The following is a 25853-nucleotide window of genomic DNA, read 5'->3' as shown; positions in this document are numbered from 1 at the left end:
CATTAAGGATGGAAACTATTTAGGAATTTTCCCATCTGTAACTGTTGGGTGATTTGCCTTGCATCATCTATCCTAAGTCATATTTAAAATGTTATTAACTATTGACAGACAAGATGCCCGGGTGAAATAAGCATGAAAGAAAGAGTTCTCTTACCACAGAAATTAATTTGAAAAGCCACCCCCTGCCCCCGCCTCACCTCCTTGTTTTTAGCCAGTGATTCACTTCTGGTCTGTGATTGATGTGGAAATTGAAATGGCTCAGGTAGTGCCCTGTTTGTGCATCTGTGCACATAGATGCCAGCTCACTTTGAAGGCTCAGTTTGTTTCTGAGGAAAGAAGAAATGACAGCGTGTATAAATCAGCCTTCTTCACAGTGATTGAGTTATTTGAATAAAAAGCTCTTTGAACAGTGGCACTAGGAATTTATAAGTCGATTCTGTTTTAGAATATTCTATCCTCGTATTTTTTTCCCTTTTCCATAATAGGCCTGCAGGGTTTTAGATGTCCAAAACAAATATTACATTCCCCACTTTAAAAAATAAAAAATTAAAAAGCTGTCATCTTTTATATGAGCTAAATTTTGGGGGTAACTGTATGTTGGCATTTTCCCCGAATTCTTTTGGAAAACAAAGACACTATTTTATTTGCTAATTTTAGTAAGCGCAGCCTTCATTCCAATTTGAGGATGCCATGGCTTCTAAAGATGTGAACGCTCCTGCTTTGGGACCCAGCCTACTTGAAAGACTTAATCTCACTTTGGGGAGGAACCTGTGGTGGCAGGTTGTAGCAGTACCACCCTTATACAGTTTTCCTGGCAAAGCCTTGGAAACTGTCTTCCGTGTGGAGAGACCCTTTTGGCCTTGGTGGGCCCAAACAGATTCCAGTCAGAGCCTTTCCCATCCTGTTGCCAGATTCCAGGTCCTCATATCGCCAAGGCCAAAAATCTAAAGTCTTCACACATCATTTAAGTCAATCATATTATGACATTTATCAAAAGATTTCAAGCAATTTGTAGTGTTAGCAGTTTCACTTCTGCAGGTTTTAGAACAGTGTTTGTTATCTGGGCGTTTTAAATAGAAGGAAAACATTTGGCCTGATGCGTATTATTGCAAATGTATATTATTACATGTGTCTGTATGTATTATTACATGTGCTTTCTTTTCACTATTTTTCTGTGCTCTGTGATCTCACAAGTTTTTCCTATATGGAAACCTCTCTACAGGATCCCAAAATCCTGGCTGCTCTTGAAGCCGTTGGAAAATCAGAAAATGATCTGGAGGGGCGGATAGTTTGTGTCTGCAGTGGAACGGATCTGGTGAACATCAGTTTCACTTACATGGTGTCTGAAAATCCAGAAGTAACTAAGGTAGATACCTCAGTTAAATAGTCTGCCACCCCTGTCTCTATATATGGTGTGTGGGTACCGTTCATGCATAATATAATTTTAAGATAGATTTTAAGGTTTTGTTGTTTTAATTTAAAACATATATTTCCATTGCTTTGCTGGAATGTTTGTGTAGAAAATTCAACAAGCTCAATCCCCTTTGACCATATCACTCATGTATTTCAACAACCTAGATACATACTGTGAAAAGTTCTAGGAAAAAGTAGCACAAACCTTCTCAAACTTGAACGTGCACAGTAATTATCTGCGATCTTGTTAAAATGAAGATTCTGATTCATTAGGTCTGGGTTGGGGACATTTCTAACACGGTCCCATTTCTAATATGGTCCTAGCTGGTGCCAGTGCTGCTTTTTTGAGAACCACAGTTTGAGTTGCAAGGCTCCAGATGAGTGCTGCCCAGTAGAAATATAAAACGAGCCATGTATGTAATTTAAATTCTTCTAGTCGGTCGTTTGAAACCTGGGGGGGAGGGGGGAACAGATGAAATTAATTTCAATCATATTTTAATTAATCTGTAATGATTTAACATGAAATCAATATAAAAATTGAGAAACTTATAGTTTTTGTATCATACTATATCTTGGAAATCTGGCATACAGTTTCAGTTCAAAAGAGCTACATTTCAAGTGCTCAGTAACCACACGCGGCTGCTGTATTGAACAGCACAGGTCTAGATAAGAAATCTAGCAACCCCTCCCCACCCCCCAACCCACACACGAGAAGTTGAATGGTCTCCATCTTCTAATGACGTACCTGGCAGGTGCTCGCCCTGGCAAGCAAGTCACAATCTTCAGCGTATCAAGGCCCCCAGGTGACTCATATGTGTGGTGACATTTAAGATGCTCCAGGCCTTTGGGCTTTGGAATGAGGAATGGGTGTTCCATGTGGCAAAAGAGCCCGTTCCTCTGTCCTCGCGTGGCGGCTTTGCCAGTTGTGTGCCTTTACTCCTGGCTGCCTCACTTTGGGAAAACAGATTTTACAGTGCCTTCTAGTTCGTTCCTTACTCTGCTCACATCAACACCTGTTTGTTTTCTTTAACCCTGCTGATCTTGAAACTGAACAAGCATTGTCCTTTGCTTTTTGTAGTTTGTGCCTTCTTGTTGATAGCCCTTTGATGTGTGTTGGCTGGTATAGTCACAGACTTTTATAACTGGAAATGGAACCTAGAAAGGGCTTTTCGCTGCCTCATTTTCCAGAGGAGGAAGACAGAGCTACGGAGGTTAAAGGAATTTGCCTAAGACTACACAGCAGTAGGGTCCGGCCTAACCCTCATGCCCTCTGGTTCCCAATGTTATGCTGCAGATGTGATCAGGGAAGGGTGACTGAGACGGTGAATGCAGTGATGACTTTGGGTTCTGTGATTTCATTGCTATCAGTCTTGGCCCAATGTCTTAAAGAACCTGTATGTTCTGAAACCTAGATCTGTGAATAGATTGTGTGTGTGTGTGTGTGTGTGTGTGTATGTGGTTGCAGAATGGGGTGTATACTTAAAAATTGAACTTGTTTTGTTTTAGGAATACTTCCACTGAAATTTAAGAGTAGCTCGCCAGACAAGTGAAGACTATAAAACAATGTGGTGTTGAGATTTTAAATTCAAACCTAATGCTATTTAAGCCTGTTTTTATTGAAGAAGTTAAATGCTTCAGCTCCCAGGAACTATTACCTAGAATTCTATATTGCGCTAATCAAATAGAAATCTCACTGTCCAAACCAGAGTTCATAATTATTAGAGCATGTCCTTTTTATTGACCGACCCTTGCAGATGATAGTAACAAAATGTCTTTCTAAATAAATGTTTGAGGATGATCTTTTCCACTTCCTGATTGCAAAATTTAAAATAACTCTATTAATCCAGATAATAATATTTACCACGTCCAGCATTAAAAAAACTCTCCATCACTGCTATTGTGTGCCTGTTTCCCTATACATGAGCTGTTCCTGCCAGAACACACAGGCCACTGAAGTGAGAGGATTTATATAAAATACATACAGATGGAATTATTGCCCATCATAACAATGGCAGAATTCATAAATTAAGTCAGGTCAAGTGAGATTTGTAGAAATCTGCCAGTGTATTCGAAATAGTCTGTGTGTCTGAGTGGCACCACTTAAACAAGAGTGGAATGTAGGCTAGAATTGTGGGGCTGTGGACTACATTAAAATCCATGCTAGCCTGTTGAATGAGAAGCTGTATTCCTGGTCAGTTTATCATAACAGTTAGTTAAAGCAAGGAACCGTTTTAAAAATTATGTCAAAATACCTTACACACGTTATTTTTAACTTGAGGCATGTAAATGTTAGGCAGTCATTGGCCAGTCTTTTAATGTTAGAGCCAAGGCTTTTTCTTTAAGCTTGAGTCTATTGATTTGGGGATCTATAGTTTCCTTACCTAGTCCACATCCATAATGTGTTGGCTCAGATAACCAGTTTGATTTCTTTAAAGTAGAACTGAGACTTTAAAGACACACTCATCAAGCCTTCTGAGTAACGGTATGACTTTTTTTTCTCTAAACTTTCTCTAACCTCTAAAGTTTGTCTTGTCCATGCAGACTTGGGGGAAAAAAATTTGTTAGCAAATTCCCTTTAAAGAAGTCTTTCCAAAACTTCAGCTAGAGAAACAATGACTGCCTTTCTCTCTACAAGATTATTTCATTGGTTTGTGTAATTCTTTATTACAACTGACATAAAAAGTTTGGGAACAAACATAAGTAATGCACGGTAAGCATGTAATTCAAGTGGTAAGAGCAAAAGGGCACAATATGCTGGAAATTAATTAACTTACTATTCGTGTTCAGCAATCCCTGTATGGTCAGTATATTTTGTATGAATTAGGAACCTCCAACAAGTCTGGGTTTGATTGTGAGGTTAGTTAAGAGTTTCTAGTACATAACTTGCTCACAAGTATTGATCCTATGCAGTTCTTGAGTCTTAATTTCTGGGCTCCTCTTGCACTGCAGTCTGGCCATTCTGAACAACTCACTTCACCCAACATCTAATCCAGGCAAAAGGCCCAACTTTGTGATTTAATGTACGCTGCAAAGAGGACCACATTTCACATGGACGAAACATACCCAGCTTTAAGCAAGCCATTTTTTTACCGTCCTTATTCTTCCGCTTCTCAAATAGGATCTCTGTGGGGTTTTATTGGTTTTGTTTTGCTTTTTAACTTCAAATGGGTGGGATTTTTTTCTTTTAACTTCTTTATTTTTAAATACTTTCTAACAGTTGCAAAAATAAGACAAAATCCATACAGGGAACTCCAACATACCCTCCCCCTAAGATACCTAGATCCACCAATTTTAACATTTTTCCACCTTCACCATATCATTCTGTCTATCCATCTACCTCTCAATCCATCTATCTGTTTTCTCGACACTGGGGAGTCGTCTTCAAATGGGGATTTAAAGAGTCAGTGAAATTTTTTTTTTTCTTTCTTTTACATGGGCAGGCACCGGGAAGCAAACCCGGGTCCTCGGGCATGGCAGGCAAGCATTCTTACCTGCTGAGCCACCGTGGCCCAAGAGTCAGTGAAATTTTATATGAAATACTGAGTTTCTCAGAGTTGGCGTCAGATGTAACATATTTTCTAATGCTTGCGACTGAAAATATGATTGCATGTTTATGGATAAGAGATGTCATCATAGAAGACAAGTTTTTAATATCTTTCAGCTTCTAACTCTGCTTCAAAAGTAGGCTTACCTTAGAAGATTTGAGTTCAATACTATATAATGTTCTCTTCCTAAACATAAATGTCTTAATTGTGTCTTAAATTTAAGTCCAAAACCAAACCTTGCCGCCTTCTCATCTACCCCTCCCACAGTCTAACTCAGCAACGCCAGCTTTTTAGTCGCTGAGACTATGAATGTCTTTCTATAACCAGCCCCTTAACAAGTATACTGAGCTCTCCCCGTAAGATGCATCCAGAAGCCATGTGCTCACTGCCACCATCACTACATCCTGATCCCCGTCAGTGTCATTTCTTCCCTGTTCCACTGCGAAAGGTTCCTAATTGGTTGCTTTGCTTTGGCTTTGTCCCTTTTAGTCTGTTTTCGAAATAGCAGCCAATGGGATTCTTTTAAAATGTAATTCAGATCACATCACTCTGCTGCTCAAAGTTCTCCATGTCTTAAAAGATCCTGCAAGTTCAGGTTCTCAACAACCTTGCCTCTTCTGCCCTCATGTCCCTCCTTCTTCTGTGAACTTCCAGACTTAGGGATTTTGCATATGTTGTTCCCTCTGCCTGGAACACACAGTGACTTATAGAGCTTTCTTCCTCATGTTTCTCTCCTCGCTATACAAAATTATACACAACTGTACTAACAGCAGGGGCTCTCTATCTCACCATCTGTCAGTATTTTCTAACCCTCATCCTGCTTTATTTTTCTTCCTAGCATTTAGCGTTATTAACATGTTGTAGGTACTGCTTTCCTCTCACCACGTGAAGGCTGTTGTGTTCACTGCTGGATCCCCAGCGTTAGAATAGCCTGCATCCAACTTTCAGTTACGTGCTCTATAAATACCTGTTGACTGACTCAATATCTTCTAACCCGGGTAATAAATCTTATATCACTTAATGCTATATACCACAATTTTTACAATTTCACTATAAGAAGAGCCAGTAAAATGATCTTCTCATAAGATGACTATGAAAATGTAATTCAGTGATAGTCTAAGGGAACAGAAAGACCTGGGATTCCATGCTGCTATTTTTAGAGTCACTTTTCAGGATGTAACAGGGCTGTTGCTAAGAACCCATGACAAGACTGGAGGTTTTAACCCTGGTGTCTTAGCCTCTTTCCAGTTTAGATCATTATATTCTGCTCACCTAAATCCTTCTTAGCATTCCAGTTAGAAAATTTAGTTTTCCTTTCCTCTCCTTAAAAGCTGTCTGTTTTTTTAAAAAATGAAAAAAATTGGTAGCAAACTGCTGCCACTTTTATCCCTACACCCTACATGCATAGGGGCATCTTATGTGTCATGCCCTCTGTGTCATAAAAGCCACGTGAATAAGATATTTTCCTACTTCTTTTTAACTGTGACCAAAAGCGTTTTTCACCCTATCACTGTTTGACCATAAACTTTGCAAATAATTTAATACTGAGCATCGTAATGACTCTCTTTAATTAGTAAAGCAACTCTGGTTTTTCTCATATTTTTTTCTCTCTCATAACGCAACCAGCTTGGGAGAATTTCAGTCTCTGGTGGGTTGAAGAGAGCTGATGTCTTTCATTAAAGTTACAGCTGGGCTGCACAGTAAACAAATCACAGATTCACTCTATATAAGATTGAAATGCAACCCTCATTTTTTTTAACAAAAATCTCTGCAAATAAGTCTGTTATTTTATACCAAGTTTAGTTTTCCTTTGACTGCAAAAATAAATTATGAGGTTCAAACTGCAAAAATTTGGATTGAGTTTAGACAATATCCAGACTGCTCATTATACTTCAGGCATGTTGTAAATATTGGCAAACTCCATAAATTATGTTCTGTAACCAACTCATCAGATAAGCACATGAATAACTGTTATAGAAATTAAATTACAAAAATGTTGTATTCTTTTGTATACAGAAAAGATAAAGTTTGGTGATTTAGTACAGGTAATAAAATCCTAGTTTAGTGAACTGTCAAAATCACTTTGCTGAGCGTGAGTTATGTTGAGTACAGGCATACTGCAGTCATTCCTGGGGAAGAGATTTGTTCTTTGTTGAAAACAAAAATCAAGAATCCATGTCGAGTACCTAACTACTGTCCTTGCTAAGACCCTGTGGAACCTCGCATGACCCTCCTGATGGTCAAGCACAGTGCGACTCAAAGAGTATCAGGCCAGAGACACCAGGATTACGAGGTGGCTTCTTAGAATTTCATATTCTCAGGTTTGTTCCCAGAATGAATGAATGCATGAATGAATCTGCACCTTTGGTGGAGGGATCTTCAAATCTGTTAAATCAAACCTCTCCCAGATGATTCTGGTACAGACCGAAGTTTGAGACCCATTTCTTTAGCATACATATAGACTTAAACCAAAGATCACAACTATTGAGCCCATACGAGTTTTATCAAATCGATCACAGTGTACATGTCTATAGACCTGGAGGCCTATCTGCTCTACTGGCTTAGCCATTGATTAGTATCCACAGAAGTAAGAACAGCAAAAAGCACGATTAAGTATGAATTCATCTCTCTGACCCTAGAAATATATTTGCTTTAAAGAATCCCATATTAAAAGATTCCTTGAAATGCTGCTTTAGTTGCATTACCTATGGCAGTGGTCTCCAGATCGGCAGCTTCAGTAGCACTGGGAACTTGTTAGAGATATAAATTCTCAGGCCCTGCCCGACCCTACTGTATCAGCAACCCTTGATTTAATGAGCCCTCCAGGCGATTCTGATGCTCAATAACTATGGTTCAGATACTGTATTTCTTAGCAAAGCCTTGAAGAACATGCATTAGCTCAGCTGGCCTGCTGCCCAGACCCTTTTGAGCTGGTGTCTGTTGAATACTCAAGTAGGTAAATTATAAATCTGATCAGCTAGCCCCATCCTACCTTTGTTCAAGTGTTCATAGTTATAACAGACTTCATTTCTGGAATGGGGCTGAGTATGCACCACCCCTGGTTTGCATTGTTTCTTGAAAGTCTTTGAATACGAAGGCAAAATAAGATGACGTGGTTTTTCTCCCTCACCCCACATACTCCATATATATAGGTCTTTCAGTGACAGACCTACCCAATGGGCAGCCGATATTTGCCTTGTACCTTCTCAGCCCCCTTGCTTTTTCTTACTTGCAAAATTTCAAAAGAAAATGTCATCTCACTGTAAGAATGGCAGAAGAAAGACGGTGCTAGTTTTAGTTCACCCCCCTTCTTGATTCCTAATGAGTTCAGGCACGTGTTGCCCTGTTTTACTTAGGATTTAAAATATTTTAATTAAAAAAATAAAACTTAACAGTACTTTTTGGTCTAAAATGATCCCTCTGCTGGCTTTAAAACCAGAACCTCAAATGTCTAATAAAAAACAAAACAACAGTGCAGTGATGGTTATCCACGGTAGGCAGTACCCTGGAAGAATGCAGGCTGGGGATGAGCGCGAGGACGTGAGCGAGGACTCACAAGCAGCAGAGACTCCCACAGCCAGGTCTGGCGAGGAGAGTGGGGTGAGCATGTTTGCTGGGAAACCAGAAGGTTTGTCTGAGACGGTGACCTGCTTCGAGTGTCAGACCCGGCTGCTCGGACTCGCTCGCGAAGATTCGAGGGCAGCACTGGAAGGTCATGCATCGCGTTGAGAGCAGGGAGCCACCTGATACAGGGTGGCCATGTGGGTCAGGCGCCTGTGCCCTCAAGTGTGTGCTCGGGCCGGCATCGTCGTCCTCGTGGGAGACTTAGAAATTCAGGACCCACCCCGGGCCTGCAGGATCTGAACCTTGCATCTGAACCCGAGGCCTGGGAAACTCCTACACACCGGAAGGTCTGAGAAGCACTGCGGTAGGATATAAGGACATCAGCAGCTCTGGGCATCTACCAGTTTCCAAGGAGGAAAGACCCAAGGAACATTTGAAGGGGCGTGGAGAGAGTTATGAGAGTTATGAAGGTAGAGGAGAGGCTAAGGCACACATTTTAAGTCTGATTAATTGGGAGTATGCTGCTGCTGATGCTTTTAGAAATAGAGGGCCTGGTATTTTCGGGCAGCAAAGGGGAAGGGATAGTGAATTTGTTTTAAATACGTTTTCTGTGGAATCTGGATGTTAGCTGGCCTCCTGTGGTCATAAGCCCCTTGGGGAGGCCCTCGTGGGCTTGGCGCAGGGCCAGCCCCAGCCTGGCTGTGCATTGTTGGCGGTGAGTTTTGAAAAATGCATGTTTTCTTCTGAAGGCCACTTCTTTCTTATGTAGCCAAATCTGGATATTTTCGCTCTCGTTTTTCTTAGCGCTGGACTTACTTAAAAGTAAAGCTCTATGTCAAAAGGCGTGGTCGAGAGAATGCACCCTGGAATTAGAGGAAGATTGCTCCTGGTTTCAGGAAGTTTCGTCACCTGCCTCAGCGAGGTTTCCTTGAGGAAGGCGAGTAATGAAGTGAGAAGGATGCCACTAGCAGAGGCTCAGCTCCCTGCGCTGTAACAACGCTGAGCATATTAGCAAATGGCTTTAAACATGTGCACAGGCAGTGCATTTTATACCACTTATGGGTCATTCCTGAATGCAAAAGGCGTATTGCTCATGGAAGTGAGAAAATAACAGAAAAGTAAAGAGAAGAAAATAGAAATCCCCTAGAACAAATCCCCCCAATGAATGTCTTTTTTAAAAAATTGAGGTGAAAGTCATATAACTGAAAGTTAATCATTTTAAAGTGTGCAGTGAGGTGGCATTTAGCACGTCCACACTATTGCACAATCACCACCTCTGTTGAGTTCTTAATCACCCCAAAAGTAATCCCTTTAAGCACTTTTCCCCTTTCCCCTTTCTCCCCAGCCCCTGACAACCATCGTGAAGGTTTTTTTTTCCATGCACACAATTTTCTTCTATACACTTAGCCTCATATTATTTATAGAACTTAATATACTATATTATATCATTTAGAAAAAAATTCATGTGGATTTTCAGTCTTTAAAACTTATACTGGGGATTCAATATAATTGTAAAGCCCCATCATCTTTGGGGGGATTCTCTTGGTGTTGTCAGCTCTAGGGTTTTTAGAAACCTTCCAGGTGACAAACTTCATGGAGGATGTTTATTTCATCTCTTGGCATCTCCCATGATTGGATTTCATGGACTTAGCAAGTTTCATAATAAGAAACTCTATGCTCTGGGTTCAGCCCAAAACAGCTCCATTTACCCTAATAACAAGTGCTATGGAATGATTCCACCTAGGGAATGTAGCATGAATTTAATTGCATCAGAAGCATAACATGAAATTTGTATTTTACCCTTTGGCCCATGGAGGAGAAAAAAAATGTCACTAGCTTTAAATTGCTTCTCCATTTACCCTGTAGCTTTGCTTTTTATGCCAGCAAAAGTTCCAGTTATGAACCTAATGCCTGGTTAATGTGGGCCTGCATGTGTTTGTATGTCTTTTAATCTTTGGGGTGTAATTAAAGGTGGGAGGAGGTAGGGAGGATACCTAGCTTTTAAACACCATAATCTAGAGCAAGTAATTTAATCATTGTAATCAGAGGTTGGCACACAGTAGCCTTTTGGGTTCAGTCCAACCCACAGCCAGTTTTTGTATGGCCAGTGAGCTATGAATGTTTTTTATATTTTGATAGAGTTTTTTAAAAAAGAATATGCAACAGAGAACCATATGTAATCTCCAGGGCCTCTAGTATGTTTACATATGTCTGGCCCTTTACAGAAAAAGTTTTCTGACATAATAATAATAATAATAGTTTCACAGAGTCAAGGGAATAGGCCCAGAGTGGTTGAGTAACTTGCCCAAGGTCACACAGTCAGCAGAGCTGTTGTGCTGCGCCCAGGCAGTGTAGCACCACTCCTGCTCTTGGATTCCACCACCATGTCATGCTGCAGCTCACATAATAGCTTATTCCTCATCTATATAAAGACGGAGGTGGCACAGCCCCGCCCACCTGTATAACATTGTCTGTTTCTCACCCACCTTTTAGTTAATGTTCTCAGGTTATCTGCGGGAGAAGTAGGCATAGAGCAGGACTTCCTAAATAGGTGGTCTGGAAAAATGGATGTCTCAAAAAAGGAAGGTGAGGCATGGTCAGTAAGGTGACAAAGCCTTGTTTCAACAGGTGTCTTAATCTGTAACCATTAAGAATCTCATTCAGCAGGGAGGGGGGCTACCCAGCTATTTCCCTAACTTTTTACTAATTTTTAAATTTTTTACTATCAAAGGTACACCAATTAAAATATCTCAGGACTATTTAGAGGAAAATAAAAAACAGCAAAGGCTATCCTAGCAGCATTATTCAGCCCAAGATTTTTCCAGAAGTATCAAAACAATGATGTAATCTAGACACTCATTTATTCCACAAATATGCTGTGGTCCCTGTTTTCCTACTACTGCATTCTCCTTCTACCCACATTTTTTTGACTTTTCCATATAAGTAGAAAGTTAGATAATTAAATCACACTCAGTTCCAGCGATTTAGATCCTTACTAAGTACCGCTTATTTTGAAGGTCCTGCTGAGGTTGTGGGATTATCTGTAGGTTTGATTTGCCTGAACTAAAGTGGTTGATGCTATGTCTGGCAAGAGTTAACCAGAGGCTCCTTAATGCATGGTATTTATCACAGAGACTCAGCAGGTAGCGTTGTCTGCATGTTGAGGTAATACTCATTGTAGCCTGCTTTAATTCACATATATCACTGTTGATACTTGTAAAGGAGAATCTGACCTCGAGGATTGTATTGACAGCCATCAAACAGGGATACTGCTTCACAAACACCTTAATTCACCAGTTATTTACTCGTCCCTTACCACTAGGTTTTTGCAAATTTAGCAGAGTTGTGACCAAAAATATATGCTCCAAGAATTGGTTGTTACTCACTGACATAAAATCATACACTTGGTTTTTCTCAGAATTAAAAAATTCAATTGTTTTAGAGCATCTGTAGGTATGCCAAATGAGTATTATATAAGATAAACAAAATATTTCATTTTCTTTTTGAACAATCTCTGGGATTTGTAAGAACATTGTTGCTCTGAATTTTGAGGCATTAAAGAGCATTATATGTAGCTTTTCTAAAGTGAAGCATAAGTGAGCACATGGCATTAAAGTATACTGAATGTGTGTGTGTGTAAATATTTTTCCTCCTGGTTGTTATGTACGTAACAGTATTTTTTGGTGGCAGAAAATTGGAATTAAGTGTGGAAGATATTTGAGACAAGAGATCCTAAAAGGCATTGTTATGTAATTTCTACAGGATTAGACTAAAGGCAATGCAAAAAGTTTCTTAGGAATAACAAATAGAAACCCAGTTGGTCTGAGCAAAGCGACAGACAATTCAGCTTCCAAGTAATGTCCAAGAACAGCAGGGGTGCTCTCTGCTTTCTGGTGACTATTTAAAGGTCCTTTTTGACCTCACTACCCAGTGTTGTCAAGATAACAACAGACTGTTTTGTCTATCTGTGAGTAGCTAAACTACTTTTGACTAGCAAAATGTAAATAATATCGAGGCTTATCCACTTGTAGCTTTCAAACACTGCCACCCTTACTAATATATGGCCACTTAGTTCCTGTTAGAATCCTCATTTGCCGTGCTCTGAAAGTAATTTGACAATCAAACAGCACTTAATACATTCTTCCTTTAACCTTCACCAGCTTTACTCTGTGGGCAGAGACCAGCAAATCAAAGATTGGATTTTTCTGAAAGGCTTTCATAACTGTCATACGAAGCCCTGGGTTGCTGTTTTTTCTTCTCAGTTGTTGTAAAAGTTCTAAGTGGTTCTAACAGCTTTTAAGATTACTCTTGGGTTGCCTCTCTACTGATTTTTATGCAAACCTGCCATCGCTGTTTGGCTTCCAGTTTCAGAAGTAGCTTGCTATGAATTGTTATCGTGAGCTCACTAACTTAACCTTCTGTCACGGATTTATCAGTTGAGTTTATGTAGGATTGCATGCTGAGCTCTTTTTTTATGCGCGGAATTCGTGCACTCTTCTTCCTTGGGGCAACAACGGTTAGGGTAAATTTCAGGTTCCTTGACTTGATTTTGTTCTCTGTCACTGTCGTCTTTGCCCGTTTTCCTTCTCACCCACGGACATGAATGAGTTTCCCACACTGGCATCACATCTTATGACACTGACTCTTGGTATATTCTAGTGGCACTTCTCTCTTTGGGAGAAAGGAGTTTCCATGAAAGAGGGAAATTGTTTCATCTTGATTTTGAAGTTGGTCTGTGACATAGAAAAATAACCCTGGTAGTTAATTTTAGGTTGGGTTTAGCATCATAGATGAGTGGTTTGGAAGGTCAAAACTGTAAATGTTTCTGTCAAGTCCTTCCTAAATCACCAACCTGTCCATCCTTCTTTAGTTCACCACTATTAGGAAAAAAAAAAAAAAAAACCCTGAGGGTTTGGCCAAACCCTAACCCCAGACCCCGGCCAAATGCCATGGGGACTCAAGACTTTGGAAATGCTGGCACTTGGCCTCTGGTTACTGTAGCTGCTGTGTTGGCTCCAGCCTTTGTCCCCAGGTTGATGACTGAACATTTGGTGGGTGTAAGTCCTGGTCTGTGGGAGAGCTGTACCCCAGATCTGGGAAGTGTACCTCTGTCTTGTCCCCTGTACCTGAATATCTGAGTGTTCTCCCAAGGAGCGCAGGCCTGAGGAACTACCCAGCGACTGGGAGCTGTATTTCTAACAGATTTCACCGAACACGCCCAGCTTTTGGACTTCCTGGGATGAATATCTTTTGAGCCAGCCTCTCTCTGCCTGTATTGCTCTAATAAGGCCTGTGACTTTCTATAATGTGCTTTTGCACATACAATGATGAGTGTGTATATGTGAATTTCAACCCAAACCCTAGGAAGAAGGATTTAAAATTTGAAGTGCTCCAACCTGTAGTACCCACCCTTGGGGGTGATTAGCATTTGAAAAACCTCAAGTCAAAAGCTCACAGGCCATTTACTTAACATGAACTGTACCTCAATAAAACTGATTCAAAACAGGACAAACCAATTCTCCAGAAGCAACCTCCACACCTGCTCATTTTTCTCTATCTCTGATCAGCACCGGGTGTTCTGATGTTGGCACAATACAGTACCTGCAGCATTGAAAGTCTGTTCATTTCTGGGCCCCACCAGTGATTGCTGAGGCAGTAGGGATGGGATGGGGCTAGAGACCTGGCATCTCTAATAGCGCGATGCTAGGGCTGCTAACCAGGGGAACCACACCTTGGCAGCCACCGGCATACCTGCTGGTAGAAATGCTCTTTCATCAGGTAGAAACAGCGTGCAAGCCTGCCATCCTCACACAGAGGGCCATAGGCTGTCACAAGCCCTCCGTCCGCATGGCTGAAATGATCTAGCATAAGCTCTCCAGTGACCCTCCAAGGATTTTTTTCTTTTCTGCTTAGAAAGGCTGAAATGGGCTTTAGTGAAAGGTTTAGGAGGATAAAGGGTGAGAAAGAAGAAAGGTACACCAGGAAATTTTAAGTGGGGGGGGGGGGGGTATTTCTGTGCTCCCGGGCAGAACTCACCAAACCCAAGATGGAGGGAGGTGAGTACACGCGCGCGGGCTTCAGTGCGGCCAGCTTTTAAGGATGGAGGTCAGGTGACGTCTGGAAGGGAAAGTTCATTAGTTCCCGAAGTCAGGTTGGGAGGGGCGACACAGCCTCCGCAGTTCCAGTTGCAGTGCCCTTCCCCGTTCCCCCGACCTAACACTTAGATTAATTTAGACAAAATTGGAAAAGATTTAAGAATGAGAAAATAATAATAAAATTCTGGGAAAGTGGGGGAACAGCTCACGTGGACAGCTAAGCCAACATGCTCCTTCATCCCCGCTGCCTGTGTCCCACCGGATGGCCGAGCCTCAGGAAGGGCACCCAATGGGATGGATTTCTATCAGGGTGTCACACCAGGGAGCCAATGTACATGCTCAGGGTGTCACAGAAATGATCCTTCTAGAAACACGCTGCCGTAAGCTCAACAATGTGCCCCCTAGGATGGCCTATGTTAGACAGTGAGCATACGTACTTACTTTCAGCAGCTGAAAGAACACAACTAAGTCTCATTTTGGGTGTCTATTAATCTGGACAGCATTCGAAGAAATTATTGCACATCTAGTTCATTCCTGGTATGATTGTCTAACTAAACTCTAGAGCTCTGCTGACACCTGCTGGCATTTGTTTTTGATTTTATGTTTTTAAACAGTCAAAACCAAACAAAAACATTTTTTCTCATCTTTCGACCTTGTTTCACTAAGTATACGTCCCATGAAAGCTAAGAGAGAACAGGGAAGGCGTCACAGGGCTTTTCTACCTCATAAAGGGGGTGGTGTGGACGGGCAGCTGGGGGGGTGAGTATCGGGCGAGAGGGCAGACAGAGTGGGGCTTGTTTCTCTGCTCTGCCCCAGCCTCTCTGTGACCTTGGGCAAGGTCCTTGACCTCCCTTTAATCATAAGGAGGACAAAGAAGCAGCAGCCTCCCCTCCCTGCGCCCTTTAAGGCTTGGGGGGATCAGAGGCATTTCCTACTAACTCAAGCCAGAGCCAGTGTCACCGAAGTGATTGACTCAAAGGCCGCTCTCAGTGACCTTTCCAGCACAATAAATAAGGTTCTTCCCCAGCCTTGTGTTTTCCAAAGATGGATAAAAATTGTTTAAGCCTCTCCAGGCCCAGCGGCTCTCTCATTTATTTGTGGAAACAAAGTAAGATCAGAAAGTCAGGGAACAATCTCGAGCGTTTGTCCTCAGGAGCTGCGGACTCTGTGTTATGTTTTGGAATATGTAATAAGCCTTCAGGTTGGGAAAATGCTCCCCAGTTAAAGCCGAACAAATTATCTGTGCTTTTTCTGTCTGCTCCTGGGAAACTCCATGTGGGCCTGTGGTTGGTTCGTCCAATTACAGGATATTTGATAGTCCCCAGAGAGTCCACATTTAGCCTGACGAAGGAAGTGAGGGCCGATGACTAAAAAGAATGGAGGCATTTCTTCAACGTACTGCTTCATTTCTTCCTCCTCCCTCAGAATACTCATTTAGCCACCACACATGCTGAGGCCTTATAAGATGGTCTTTTCTAGTGAGAAAAAAAAATTTTTTTTTTGACCTTTTATAGCCCCTAAGTCTCTCCTCAGAAGGCTGTTAGGTATTCCTGGAGCACAAAAAGGAAAGTAAACAGTCTCTGATAGAATTTAGTCTTCACCTCTTACCCTTGCAGGGACTAAATCTCCTACTGTATTAGACCCAGTGCTACTCTGCAGTGCTGCCCAATGGAACTTCCTGTGATGATGGAAATGTCCAATATGGTAGCCTTATAGGGCTATCGAGCACTTGAAATGTGGCTGGTGTGACTGAAACACCAACTTTTATTTTTATTAAATTTAAATCGAGATAGTGACATGTGGCTGGTCTCTGTCATGTTGGGTGGCACAGATAGAGTTTACATCTGTATTACTACATATCCTAAATTACTTTCCCTTCCTTAGCAGCCAGATACCAGTTTATGTGTGGAACACAGTTCTGTTTAAACCACAGTATCAATTTGCTACAAAGCATTTTGCCAAGGGTGTCATTCTTTATTTCAGCAACTTGGCACAGCATTTGTTGGCACCAGTTGTTGGATCCAGGGGCAAAGTTGGCCTCGAAGCATGGGTTGGCCTTTTCTAGTAAAATGTCCTTTAGAGACCAAAATTCCTTTACTGCCATGCGTAATCTTTGTAAATTAGTGGAGTGACGGTATGAGCTGAAACTGTAGAGCCAAGTACTTACACAAGAATTACACGAGCACATTGTTGTTTGCTCAGAGAACCCTGGCAGTCGAGGAATGTTTTACTTTTTAAGGCTTTGCTGAAAAATACAGGCAAGATATGTAACAAACTCTTGGATTGAAATGGAATCACAAAATTGATGAGCCCCTATGCATTCATGCTCTAAAATGGGAACAGATAAATATGTCATCACATATTATGTAATCTTGCTTTAAAATAACTGAGAATACCAGTGACTGAAAAGGGACTTATATTTAAACAGGCTGCAAATAGAAAGCTTAACAAATCAATCAGTGGACAGCATTCCTTTGTGGCAACCCAGGGTTTAATGATACTATAAATGCCACATTTATCTTCATGGGAAGAATGAAAGCTGTTTATTAAAGGATAAAATATGAGCCTACAAAACATAGATGGCTGCGTGGCAGGAAGGGGGATAAAAGAATAGCTTATATTTTTATTGCACAAAATGGATAAAGACTGTCTAATAAAAGCCACCGTCTTTGGTTCCATCAGATCTGCTCTCTAAGGATACTTTTTCTTTCTCTTTCAGCAATGGGTAGAAGGCCTGAGATCAATCATACACAATTTCAGGGCCAACAACGTCAGTCCAATGACATGCCTCAAGAAACAGTGAGTTTTGTGTGCACTGCCCTTTGTGCTTGGCTGGTATCAAACAAGTGGTTAGGTTAGGAGGTGAGGTCAAAGTGTACGGCTGGGTAGGTTCCTGCTAGCCTTCCCTTCAGTCCCCTCACCTGGGAGGAGGAGTTCACCAGCACTTACCTCCACTCTTCATGCTACCTGGGCAGGGCTTACATGATGAACCTTCAGCCCTAAACCTGTATGAAAGGAATGGCTGATGGCAAAAGTTGATGGCCCCTCCCTCACCTAGACTCCTCTGGGGCCCTTGTATGCCCAGGCTGGATCCTCTGATAAATGCTTCTGCAGGCCTGAGCCCTGCTAGCTTATGGTCTCCAGAGCTTCCACTGCGGGAAACTGAGAAATGGGGAGTGGGGCCAAGAGAGAACACCTGCAATAGAACTCATTGCTAGGATGAAAAAAAAGGAAGCCCTGACCCAGGTTGAGGGCTACCTGCTAAGCGCATAATTAGGAATCCAAAGGTACTTTTGAAATTCAGAAGGCAGGCCTCAACCCCATTCCCTGTGCCCGGAATCCAGACCAGTCCTACCGTGGTTGGTTGTAGCATTATCTGGGTTATTCTTTGGTGGTGACATGAAAGTTATTTAAGTAGAAATCCCAGCCATGTTTGAGATGCAGTGGTCCACACAAATGTGGAGGGTCTGCTGTCCAGGGCCATTGGCATGCAAATGTGAGGTGCAGGAGGTCGCCCTAAAGGGAAACTGAGGCAATGAGTCCAACTTTCTCAAAACCAGGCCCAGCACTGAGGATGTGAGTCCATGTACCCGCCAGGCAAGGGGCTGAGGGTCAGTCCTTCAGGCACCTTTGTCTTTACTTACTGGCCCGTGGACAGGTGCTAAGGGGCTGGGCTATAAATCCCAGCTTTGCCCACTTGTTGCTGAGTGACCCTCTTCAGTGTCCTCAGCATTGTACCTTACTGTCCTCACCTGTAAATCAAGAGGATGGCAGGTGCCCTTGGACGAAATTACTGAACAGATTGAGATCTTACAGCACCCAGCTCATGGCCTGGCTCTGAGTAATTCTTCATTTGGTATTAGCTATTTCGATTTGTATCATATCCCTCCAGTTTTCTTGCTTCCCCTTCGTAGAGGGGAGTTATTTGGTCTTGGAATTCCTGCCTTTTCCTTTTCCTCTGCAGTGGGGCATGGCTTTTAAAATAGAAGCCTAGTGGGTGTTTGTATGTTACGACTCTGGACACAGATAGGATCTCAAAGGATCGAGGGCTTTTGGCATGGCTGCTTACACCTGGGTGGCCCAGATCTCTTTAAGCATACCAGCTCTTATGTGAACCCATTGGATTCCTGCCCAGACCCTGTATATGGAGCTGGCATTCACCCTACCCACCAGCTGTTGTGAGGATTTGCTCACCAAGGGCCCAGAGCTGCCTGCATTTCCAGAGAACTGCCCTCCACTGGAGGGATGCTGCCTTGCCTGGGACACCATACACACGTCCTTCCTCCTGGGGCAGCGGTGGGGGCAGCCCACAGCCAAAGACCGGCTGAAACAGGCCAGCCCCCTGGCCTCAAAGAGGGGCCACTGAGTAAGTGCTCATTTGTGCCTCTAGGAAACCTGTCTTAAGACAGAAACTTGACAACATCATTATTTACTGCAGATTGTTAATATATGATTGCCTGGAAATAGAAGGGGATTCATTAGCCAGGGGCAGTCAGCCCCAAAATACAAATAAGTGTCCTGGGCCCCGATGTGTCCCCAAAGCCTGGGGAAAGTGAGGAGAGCTCATTACCATTTCTGTTGGTAAGAGGATGTCTCTTTCCTTTGGAAATGCAGGAAGGTGCTCCTTTGGCCCATGCTTTATTGCAGTTAGGAGCCGGGAGTCCTCATAGTTCCTCAGGAAAGAGCACTGGTGGCGGCCCTGCAGTTGCTCGTCTTACCAAGTTAATACATTATTAAACAGCCATAACCCAGGACAAGACCTGTCACCAAATAAGTACTGACAATGTCTTCTACTTAAGACAAGCACCCTATTTTCTTATCCATCTAGGGTTGCCAGATAAAATATCATATCAGACTCCCAATTAAATTTGAATTTCAGATACACAATTTTTTAGTGTAGCTATACCCCTGTGCAATATTTAGAACTATGTAATCTCAAAAGAATTATTTGTTGTTTATCTGAAATTCAAATTTAACTGTTTTTTTTTTTCCTGCTAAATTTGACAACCTTAAATTCAGTTCATGGTATGTAATTGTCTCTGATTTTCAGAATAAATATTCTTTGCTTGTGGACTTTCTTTTAAAGTTCTCTATCAGACTGAAGCTGTTGCTCATAAGAAAAGTTAAAACAAAGTTGTTGTTTGTTTCCCCAGCTGGATGAAATTGGCATTTATGACCAACACAAACGGTAAAATTCCAGTTAGGAGGTAAGTCACTTACTCCTTGCTGCTCTCCATACCCACATCCATCCTCATGAGACTTGATGCAAAGCCTACCACAAGTACTTGTTACTTGCTTTTACCAAAGATAGTTCCAGAAGCTCAGTTTGAATCACTTTGTCAAACTCTGTGTTCATTTTGTAAAAAGCATGTGTGAATGTAAAAGTTTCATGTTCCCTCAGACAAGGTAGCATTAACTCTACTTTAGGTAAATTAAAGAACTTAGGAAGCTAGCATTTAAAAAATTTTTTTTAAATAAGTAGTTTTGAAGAATTTAAATGTCTTTTGCCTACTCACCCCGAGAGACCATTAACTGAAATTAAAGATATTTATCATTTGCCTGTAAAGTGGAAGGGTGTGTGCTGCATTTGGAAAGGGCAGGCCTCTAGCCAACCCATGCATGTACTGGGCTTCCCTGCTTCCCTTGGGCTCAGGCTCTGGGTTCCTTGAATTCTTGCGCTGTACCTTCTACCTAGCCCATAACTGATGTTACATAGTCTTCAGAGCTGGTCACTTCCGCCCTCCCCCTCCCCAAGGTAACAGCCACAGAGGAAAAAGGCAGGAATCAAGAATGAGGAAACCATGTGCTGGACACGCTCTCCCCGTTGTGTGGTTTACCCTCCACCCCTTCTCCAGCAGGGGGCACCAGCTGCCCTCCCCTGGGCCCCTCCGTCTCAGTCAGGTCTGGAGCTTGGCTGTGGGCTTGGGTGAAGGTGGCAGCCCTTGAAATGGCAGTTGTGGGAATTCATTAGCAAGCTCTCCCAGTCTCTTTTTGTTGGTGTTTTTGTAAGCCCCTAATGAAAATTCCAGATATTAGACTGGGCCTGGGAGCCTCTGCTGTCTGTGGGAAGCCTGTCACATTGGTGGATTCGAGAACCCGAGCCCATTGCCTGAACCCAGCATGCGTTCCCCAGACACCCATCTTCTAGCATTCTCCAGTCTTGATTTAATACCGACTTCTCCTCTGGACGCCATTTTGGCAAGGAAGCAAACCTACAAACAACAACGAGTGAGACCCAGAATGGCTGGGTAGAATCTGTTTTAAGAACTTATCTGTCTTCTAGAGATGAGGAGAGGAGAACAGGGCATCAGCGGCTTAGGAGTTGAGCAAATGCATTAAACAGCGGTGGGCTGCTCTCTCCCCGCCATTACTAACTCTTCTGGGTCCCGCCCTGCCCAGCCATTCCCTCCTTTTCCCCAGCATTGTTCCTGCAGCCTCCCTGGAGAGACCTGAACCCTCATTCTGCATCCCATGAAAGTATTTCTGATGTTACTCTTTTCACAGTTTCACAGCATTGTCCTAAAAACCATCACTTTTTCTTAGTTTCATATGTTATAACAGTGATGAACTAAAGTACTCATGCGACATGACTGAAATATCTGTGAGAAAATACAAGGAAATTCAGATCACAAAGACAACCACTGGTATTCTTTTTACACGGTCACAGGCATGGTGCATTTGCTGTATTCTTTGCCAATCTCTATGCAGGATTCTAAGGTTTTTATTTAATTAATTTACCAGCAAGTCAATTTCAGTTCTGTTTGAAGAACTTTTTTAAAAAGTCCGGTTAACACCCTTAATTAATGGTTGTTGGGAAAGACACTTCACAATGATCCTTTTTTTAATGCAAAATGCTGCATTCAGCTGAGCAGTAGAGCAATTATTTTAATGTTTTCCTGTGCTCTTTAAGTACATAGTATATTTTTATTTAAAATCTGTACTGAGGAAGTAAGTCCAAATTTTAGAGAGCACTAATAGTGCAAAGTATAGGAATGTAAGTTGGATCTGCTTTTTCTGCCAAGATAAGATTCAGGAAACAAATTAAATAGAAACACATAGATTGCGATCGAAGCACTTTTAACTAGCAGTTCTGGTTTTGTTTGCTATGTATCCCACTAATCAAGCCATTTTATAAGCTCTGGAGCCTTGTCTGATTCCAGTGATCTTTATCTGACATGTTCACATGCAAAATTATTACCGGTTTCTTTGTAGAAATACTTTAGATATTTTGGCGTCTTCTCTAGTTCTCTTTGACATGGGTTCTTTGGCGCCTGCCAGAATTAACAGGTGTTTGACACAAAACATCTTTTATCTGGGGGCGTTTTGTTAGAGTCAAAGGAGAGCTGATACCAAGCCAAAAAAGAACAGATAAATCTCCTGAGATGAGCTGCCAGGGGTTAGGTGGAAATTGTGCTAAGTATCTTAATGGATATGAAGAGTAAACACTCTAAAAACGTCCTTTTGTTGCTATTATTCTGGAGTCTTTAAAATGGAAACTATTAGTATAGTGTGCATGAAGTTAAAAGGGATCTGGCTTCAGAGTCTTTACATAGCCTGGTAATGGCATTAACCAAAATTCACTATCCAGGAAGTTGCAGAAATGATAAATGAAGAAAATCCTATTTCTTACCTCCATCTTCTCCTTTTCTTATGTGTATTAACTTATGCAGTCTGTCTTTCTCCCAAACTTACAAACTCACGTTCAAAGTCTCCCTCCACTCGGACTAAAGCACATCACTCTTCTATGGTGCCATCTCCGACCCTTATGCCCCGAGTGTGCACCAGGGTTAAGGAAAGGGTTGGAATAGGAGGAGCCAGGTGACAGCTGTTAGCAGTGAGGGTCATATTAACAAAGGCTGGGTGTCTCAGGTTATGTTCACAGCAGCCCAACTTTTTATCTATTCACATCCTGAAGGGCCAGCCTGCCTGGGGTATGAGAGTTTGAGTCTCCTGTGGGCAGGAGTCTGTCTCCACTTCAAGAATCCTCTGAGACTATTTTAGGTTGTGGTTGTTAAAACCATTGGAACACTACAGACCCTTTGAGGGCGAGCAAAGAGTGGGATTCACTTAGAGATTCTCGGACATTGCTGTCTCGGTCACCTGCCAGACTGGGGCTGTTCCAGCCCAGCACAACCCCAAGACCTGAGGGTACCAGGCAGAGACACCTGTGAGTGCTAATTAGGGACTTCCAAACAGGAGAAGATTTTTCCGATGGCAGCCAGGTGGGAAATGGGAAGCCGGTGATCTGTGCAAACAAGAGGAAGGGAGCGGCTTATAAAGTTCAGCAGCATGTGGGGAGAGCTGGTTACCAACAGTGAATAGGAGAGGGAAGTTTTAATGCCTTGAAGCCGTTGCCCTGGTTACTCAGGCTGCTACTTGCTTAAAGCTCCTTCCTCCACCCACCCCCCAAGGGAGGGGGTCCCAACCCCTGGGTTGCCACACAGACCCCTCAAACAGAATTTAACCAGACTTTAATCAGACCAGGCACTACTTGAGGGTCTCTGCTTTTGTAATCTTTCCTTTGAGGAAATGGGAGGTGGGTTATTTTGAGTTAACACTAAGTGGTTGAACGTCTGCTAGCTATAAAGCATCCAATTGAACTCTGTCGGCCTGGGGTGGAATAAAAAGGGCCAAATATATTGCAGTCCCTTTATAGATGCTCTGTCTATAAATTCCCATGGAATTCACCCCTGATGTTGCCTAAAACGTCCCCAGCCTGTGATCAATGAATTTCCCCCAGGGGCCTGGTTAAATGGCATTCTGTGGACTTCTGATGACACAAAAGAATTCATCACTGCACAGCCCCCTCGCCCCAGAGCAAATGCATTTTGAGACCTGAGAATGATTCTGAAAGCTGCCTGGAACAAAGGAAATAAGGACACCGTCCCCAGGGGCATGTTATTTGACTTGCCTGCTTTTGTTTTCCAACCTGGGATTTGGTCTCTCTTAGAATGGAATGAACACATCTGTGTTGCAGTTGCCCAGCCCAAGCTTCCTTTTGTGAAAAGGTGGGCCTGAGAAGGAGCTGCTGTGGTAGCAGGGCCACTTTTCACCTCCACCAGCCCCCCTGAGCCCAGTAATATATTCCCATATGCATCGCCCTCTGTCTACTGGACATGCTAAAAACCCTCAGGCTATCTCCCTTCAGCCTCTGAATGCTTGGGGCGCCCTCCTCTACTCCTTGGCTCCTGGCCAAAAGATTCTACTTCTATGTGCCCATGTCTCCCCCTACCCCAGTTGGTTTACTAGAAAGGCTCAGCCCCACCTCTGCTCCATTCATAGCCACCCCAATCCATTTTCGTCTTATGCCAGAACTGTCCAGGCCCAATAGAAACTCGGGTTATTTGGGACACCCCTGAGATTGCCATGGAAATGTTTTCCTCCTGATTATAGGTGCCACCCATCCCAAATCCTTACGGGACTCTGTATTTTCTCATAGTAATATGTGCTTTTTTGGAAAACAACAAACGAAAACTAAAAACGCACGCATACGTAATAGCTGCTTTTCCCTAAATTAAAAAGTTCGGATAAGTTGCATCTTGTCCCAATTCAGTATATAAAATTGCATAAATTCTAGAGATGTGGGGCAGTGTGATGTAGCACCCTTGATGCTATAAAAGTGACCTGTCAACCAAGTTCCTTGGTATCCCACTCATATAAGCCATGCTAGATCTGTAGATCTATTAGAGAGAATTCACAGGCCTCATTACATTTGGATACAACTGTCTTGAGCACTTTTAAAAATGTCCTTCTTGAAGTTTCTTTGGAGCTAGTACGAAAGGCTAAAGCTTTGAATGAGCTAATTGACTTACCTAAAGGTAATTCTTCCTGGTCTATTTTGGGACGTTGTACTCTGAAGTTGAATTGACGCTTTCCCCTACTCTTTGAGATGAACTGGCTGTCAGTGCTTACATTAGCTTGCCCTCCACTTAGCACGAATGGTGGAAAGTATGAAAGAGTGGGAGGTGGGTGGGGAGATGCTGATAAAATTCCTCGGGTGCTCACAGGGGTGGTAGCCTAAACCCAAGCTTCACAGATAAAAGTAAGTACTATCTTCAAGTCAAGGCTGTACTTCCAAATTTAGAGTTTAAATTATCATTAGGGTGAGAAGTGAGTTTACCATCAGGGAGCAAATGGGGGATCGTAGGGGTGGCTAAGGTGTGGTTTGGAGCAGAATGTAGAGTTCCAGCATATCAAGTCTTCTCTGCTGTGGCTTCCATGGATTCTGAGCATCGTCAATGCGCTTACAATAGGGAGTCTCCCTTTCCTACCTTTGTCATCACCAAGAATCAGGTTCTTTCAGGTGTTGTCTGCTCCATTGGCCTTGATGTTCACTGGACTGGTTCAGAGCGCTATTTAAAATATACCATGTCAGAGGTAGTACCAAGATTCTTTTGAAACATTGAATAATCATTCCCTTGTCCATCTATCTATTCCCTGCCCCCCTGCCTGTCAGTTCCATGATGAAGTCCCTAATCCTTGATTGAGACAGTCAACATTTCAGAATGCTCGCAGGTGCTTAGCTTGGGGGAAACACACACACACACACATATGATATGCATCTGCTGACGGTGTGAAAACCAGTTTAAGGGCAAGCACAAGTATGGGCTGCATTCTAAGGGGCCTACTGCCCCCCCCCCCCCACCAAACTCAGCTACTGTGAACAGTGCAGATTTATTCTAGAGCCACTATCCCATCCACCAAAATCCTCGTTTCCAAGAAAGTAATTTGGTAGGATCAAAATTCATCATTTTTGTCCAACAGCAGTATCCCTAAAGGTCCCCCCAACCCCTAGTTTTCACAGTGCTGAGGGGTACCTCGAATCTTAGAATCCAGTTGTGACTAGCAGAAGCAGTTCTGGTGACAAGAGGAGAGGGACATTGCAGGAGCTCATTAGGGAAACTAAAAATGCTAAGAAATGGGAAGTAACTGAATTCTCCTCCTTCTCCCTTCACCCCTCAGCCCTAGTATTACTTGGATCTTTGCCTCAAATCGAACAGAATGGACAATAACTTGAATCTTTTTTTATCTTTTCTGCCCTAGTATTACTAGAACCTTTGCATCAGGGAAAACAGAAAAGGTGATCTTTCAAGCACTCAAGGAGCTGGGTCTTCCTAGTGGAAAGGTAGTCGTTAATTTCATAATGTTTCTAAAATCATTTTATTTATGTCCTCATATGTAATAAGCCACCTTACTTATATTAAACTGATCTCAATTAGATTCAGAATTAGATTCA

The 25853-nt window shown here is 42.4% G+C and overlaps 1 protein-coding gene and 1 long non-coding RNA gene across 18 annotated transcripts in view; one reads left to right on the top strand and one right to left on the bottom strand.

Annotated features, from left to right (window-relative positions):
- PLCB4 (phospholipase C beta 4) overlaps nucleotides 1–25853 on the top strand; it is a 399612-nt gene that overhangs the window by 271450 nt on the left and 102309 nt on the right. For all 16 annotated transcript variants that reach the window (XM_077115609.1, XM_077115566.1, XM_077115557.1 and 13 more), the window contains 4 exons: nucleotides 1223–1366; nucleotides 17337–17416; nucleotides 19771–19824; nucleotides 25661–25742. In XM_077115609.1, coding sequence (XP_076971724.1) covers nucleotides 1223–1366; nucleotides 17337–17416; nucleotides 19771–19824; nucleotides 25661–25742 — 360 coding nt within the window. The remainder of the gene's footprint in view (nucleotides 1–1222; nucleotides 1367–17336; nucleotides 17417–19770; nucleotides 19825–25660; nucleotides 25743–25853) is intronic.
- Nucleotides 199–15283, bottom strand: LOC143646571 (uncharacterized). Of its 2 annotated transcripts, none has more exons than XR_013157510.1 (4): nucleotides 15059–15283; nucleotides 14559–14639; nucleotides 1619–1864; nucleotides 199–326 (listed from the first exon to the last, which is right to left on the bottom strand). It is a non-coding gene; the product is annotated as an uncharacterized LOC143646571 (long non-coding RNA). The 2 variants fall into 2 exon arrangements; XR_013157511.1 differs by lacking the exon at nucleotides 15059–15283 and adding an exon at nucleotides 14827–14942.

This window comes from Tamandua tetradactyla, chromosome 1 (assembly GCF_023851605.1).
Source record: "Tamandua tetradactyla isolate mTamTet1 chromosome 1, mTamTet1.pri, whole genome shotgun sequence".
Taxonomy (NCBI): Eukaryota; Metazoa; Chordata; class Mammalia; order Pilosa; family Myrmecophagidae; genus Tamandua; species Tamandua tetradactyla.
Note: the sequence above shows the minus strand (reverse complement) of the source record. Positions and strands in the feature narration are given on the sequence as shown.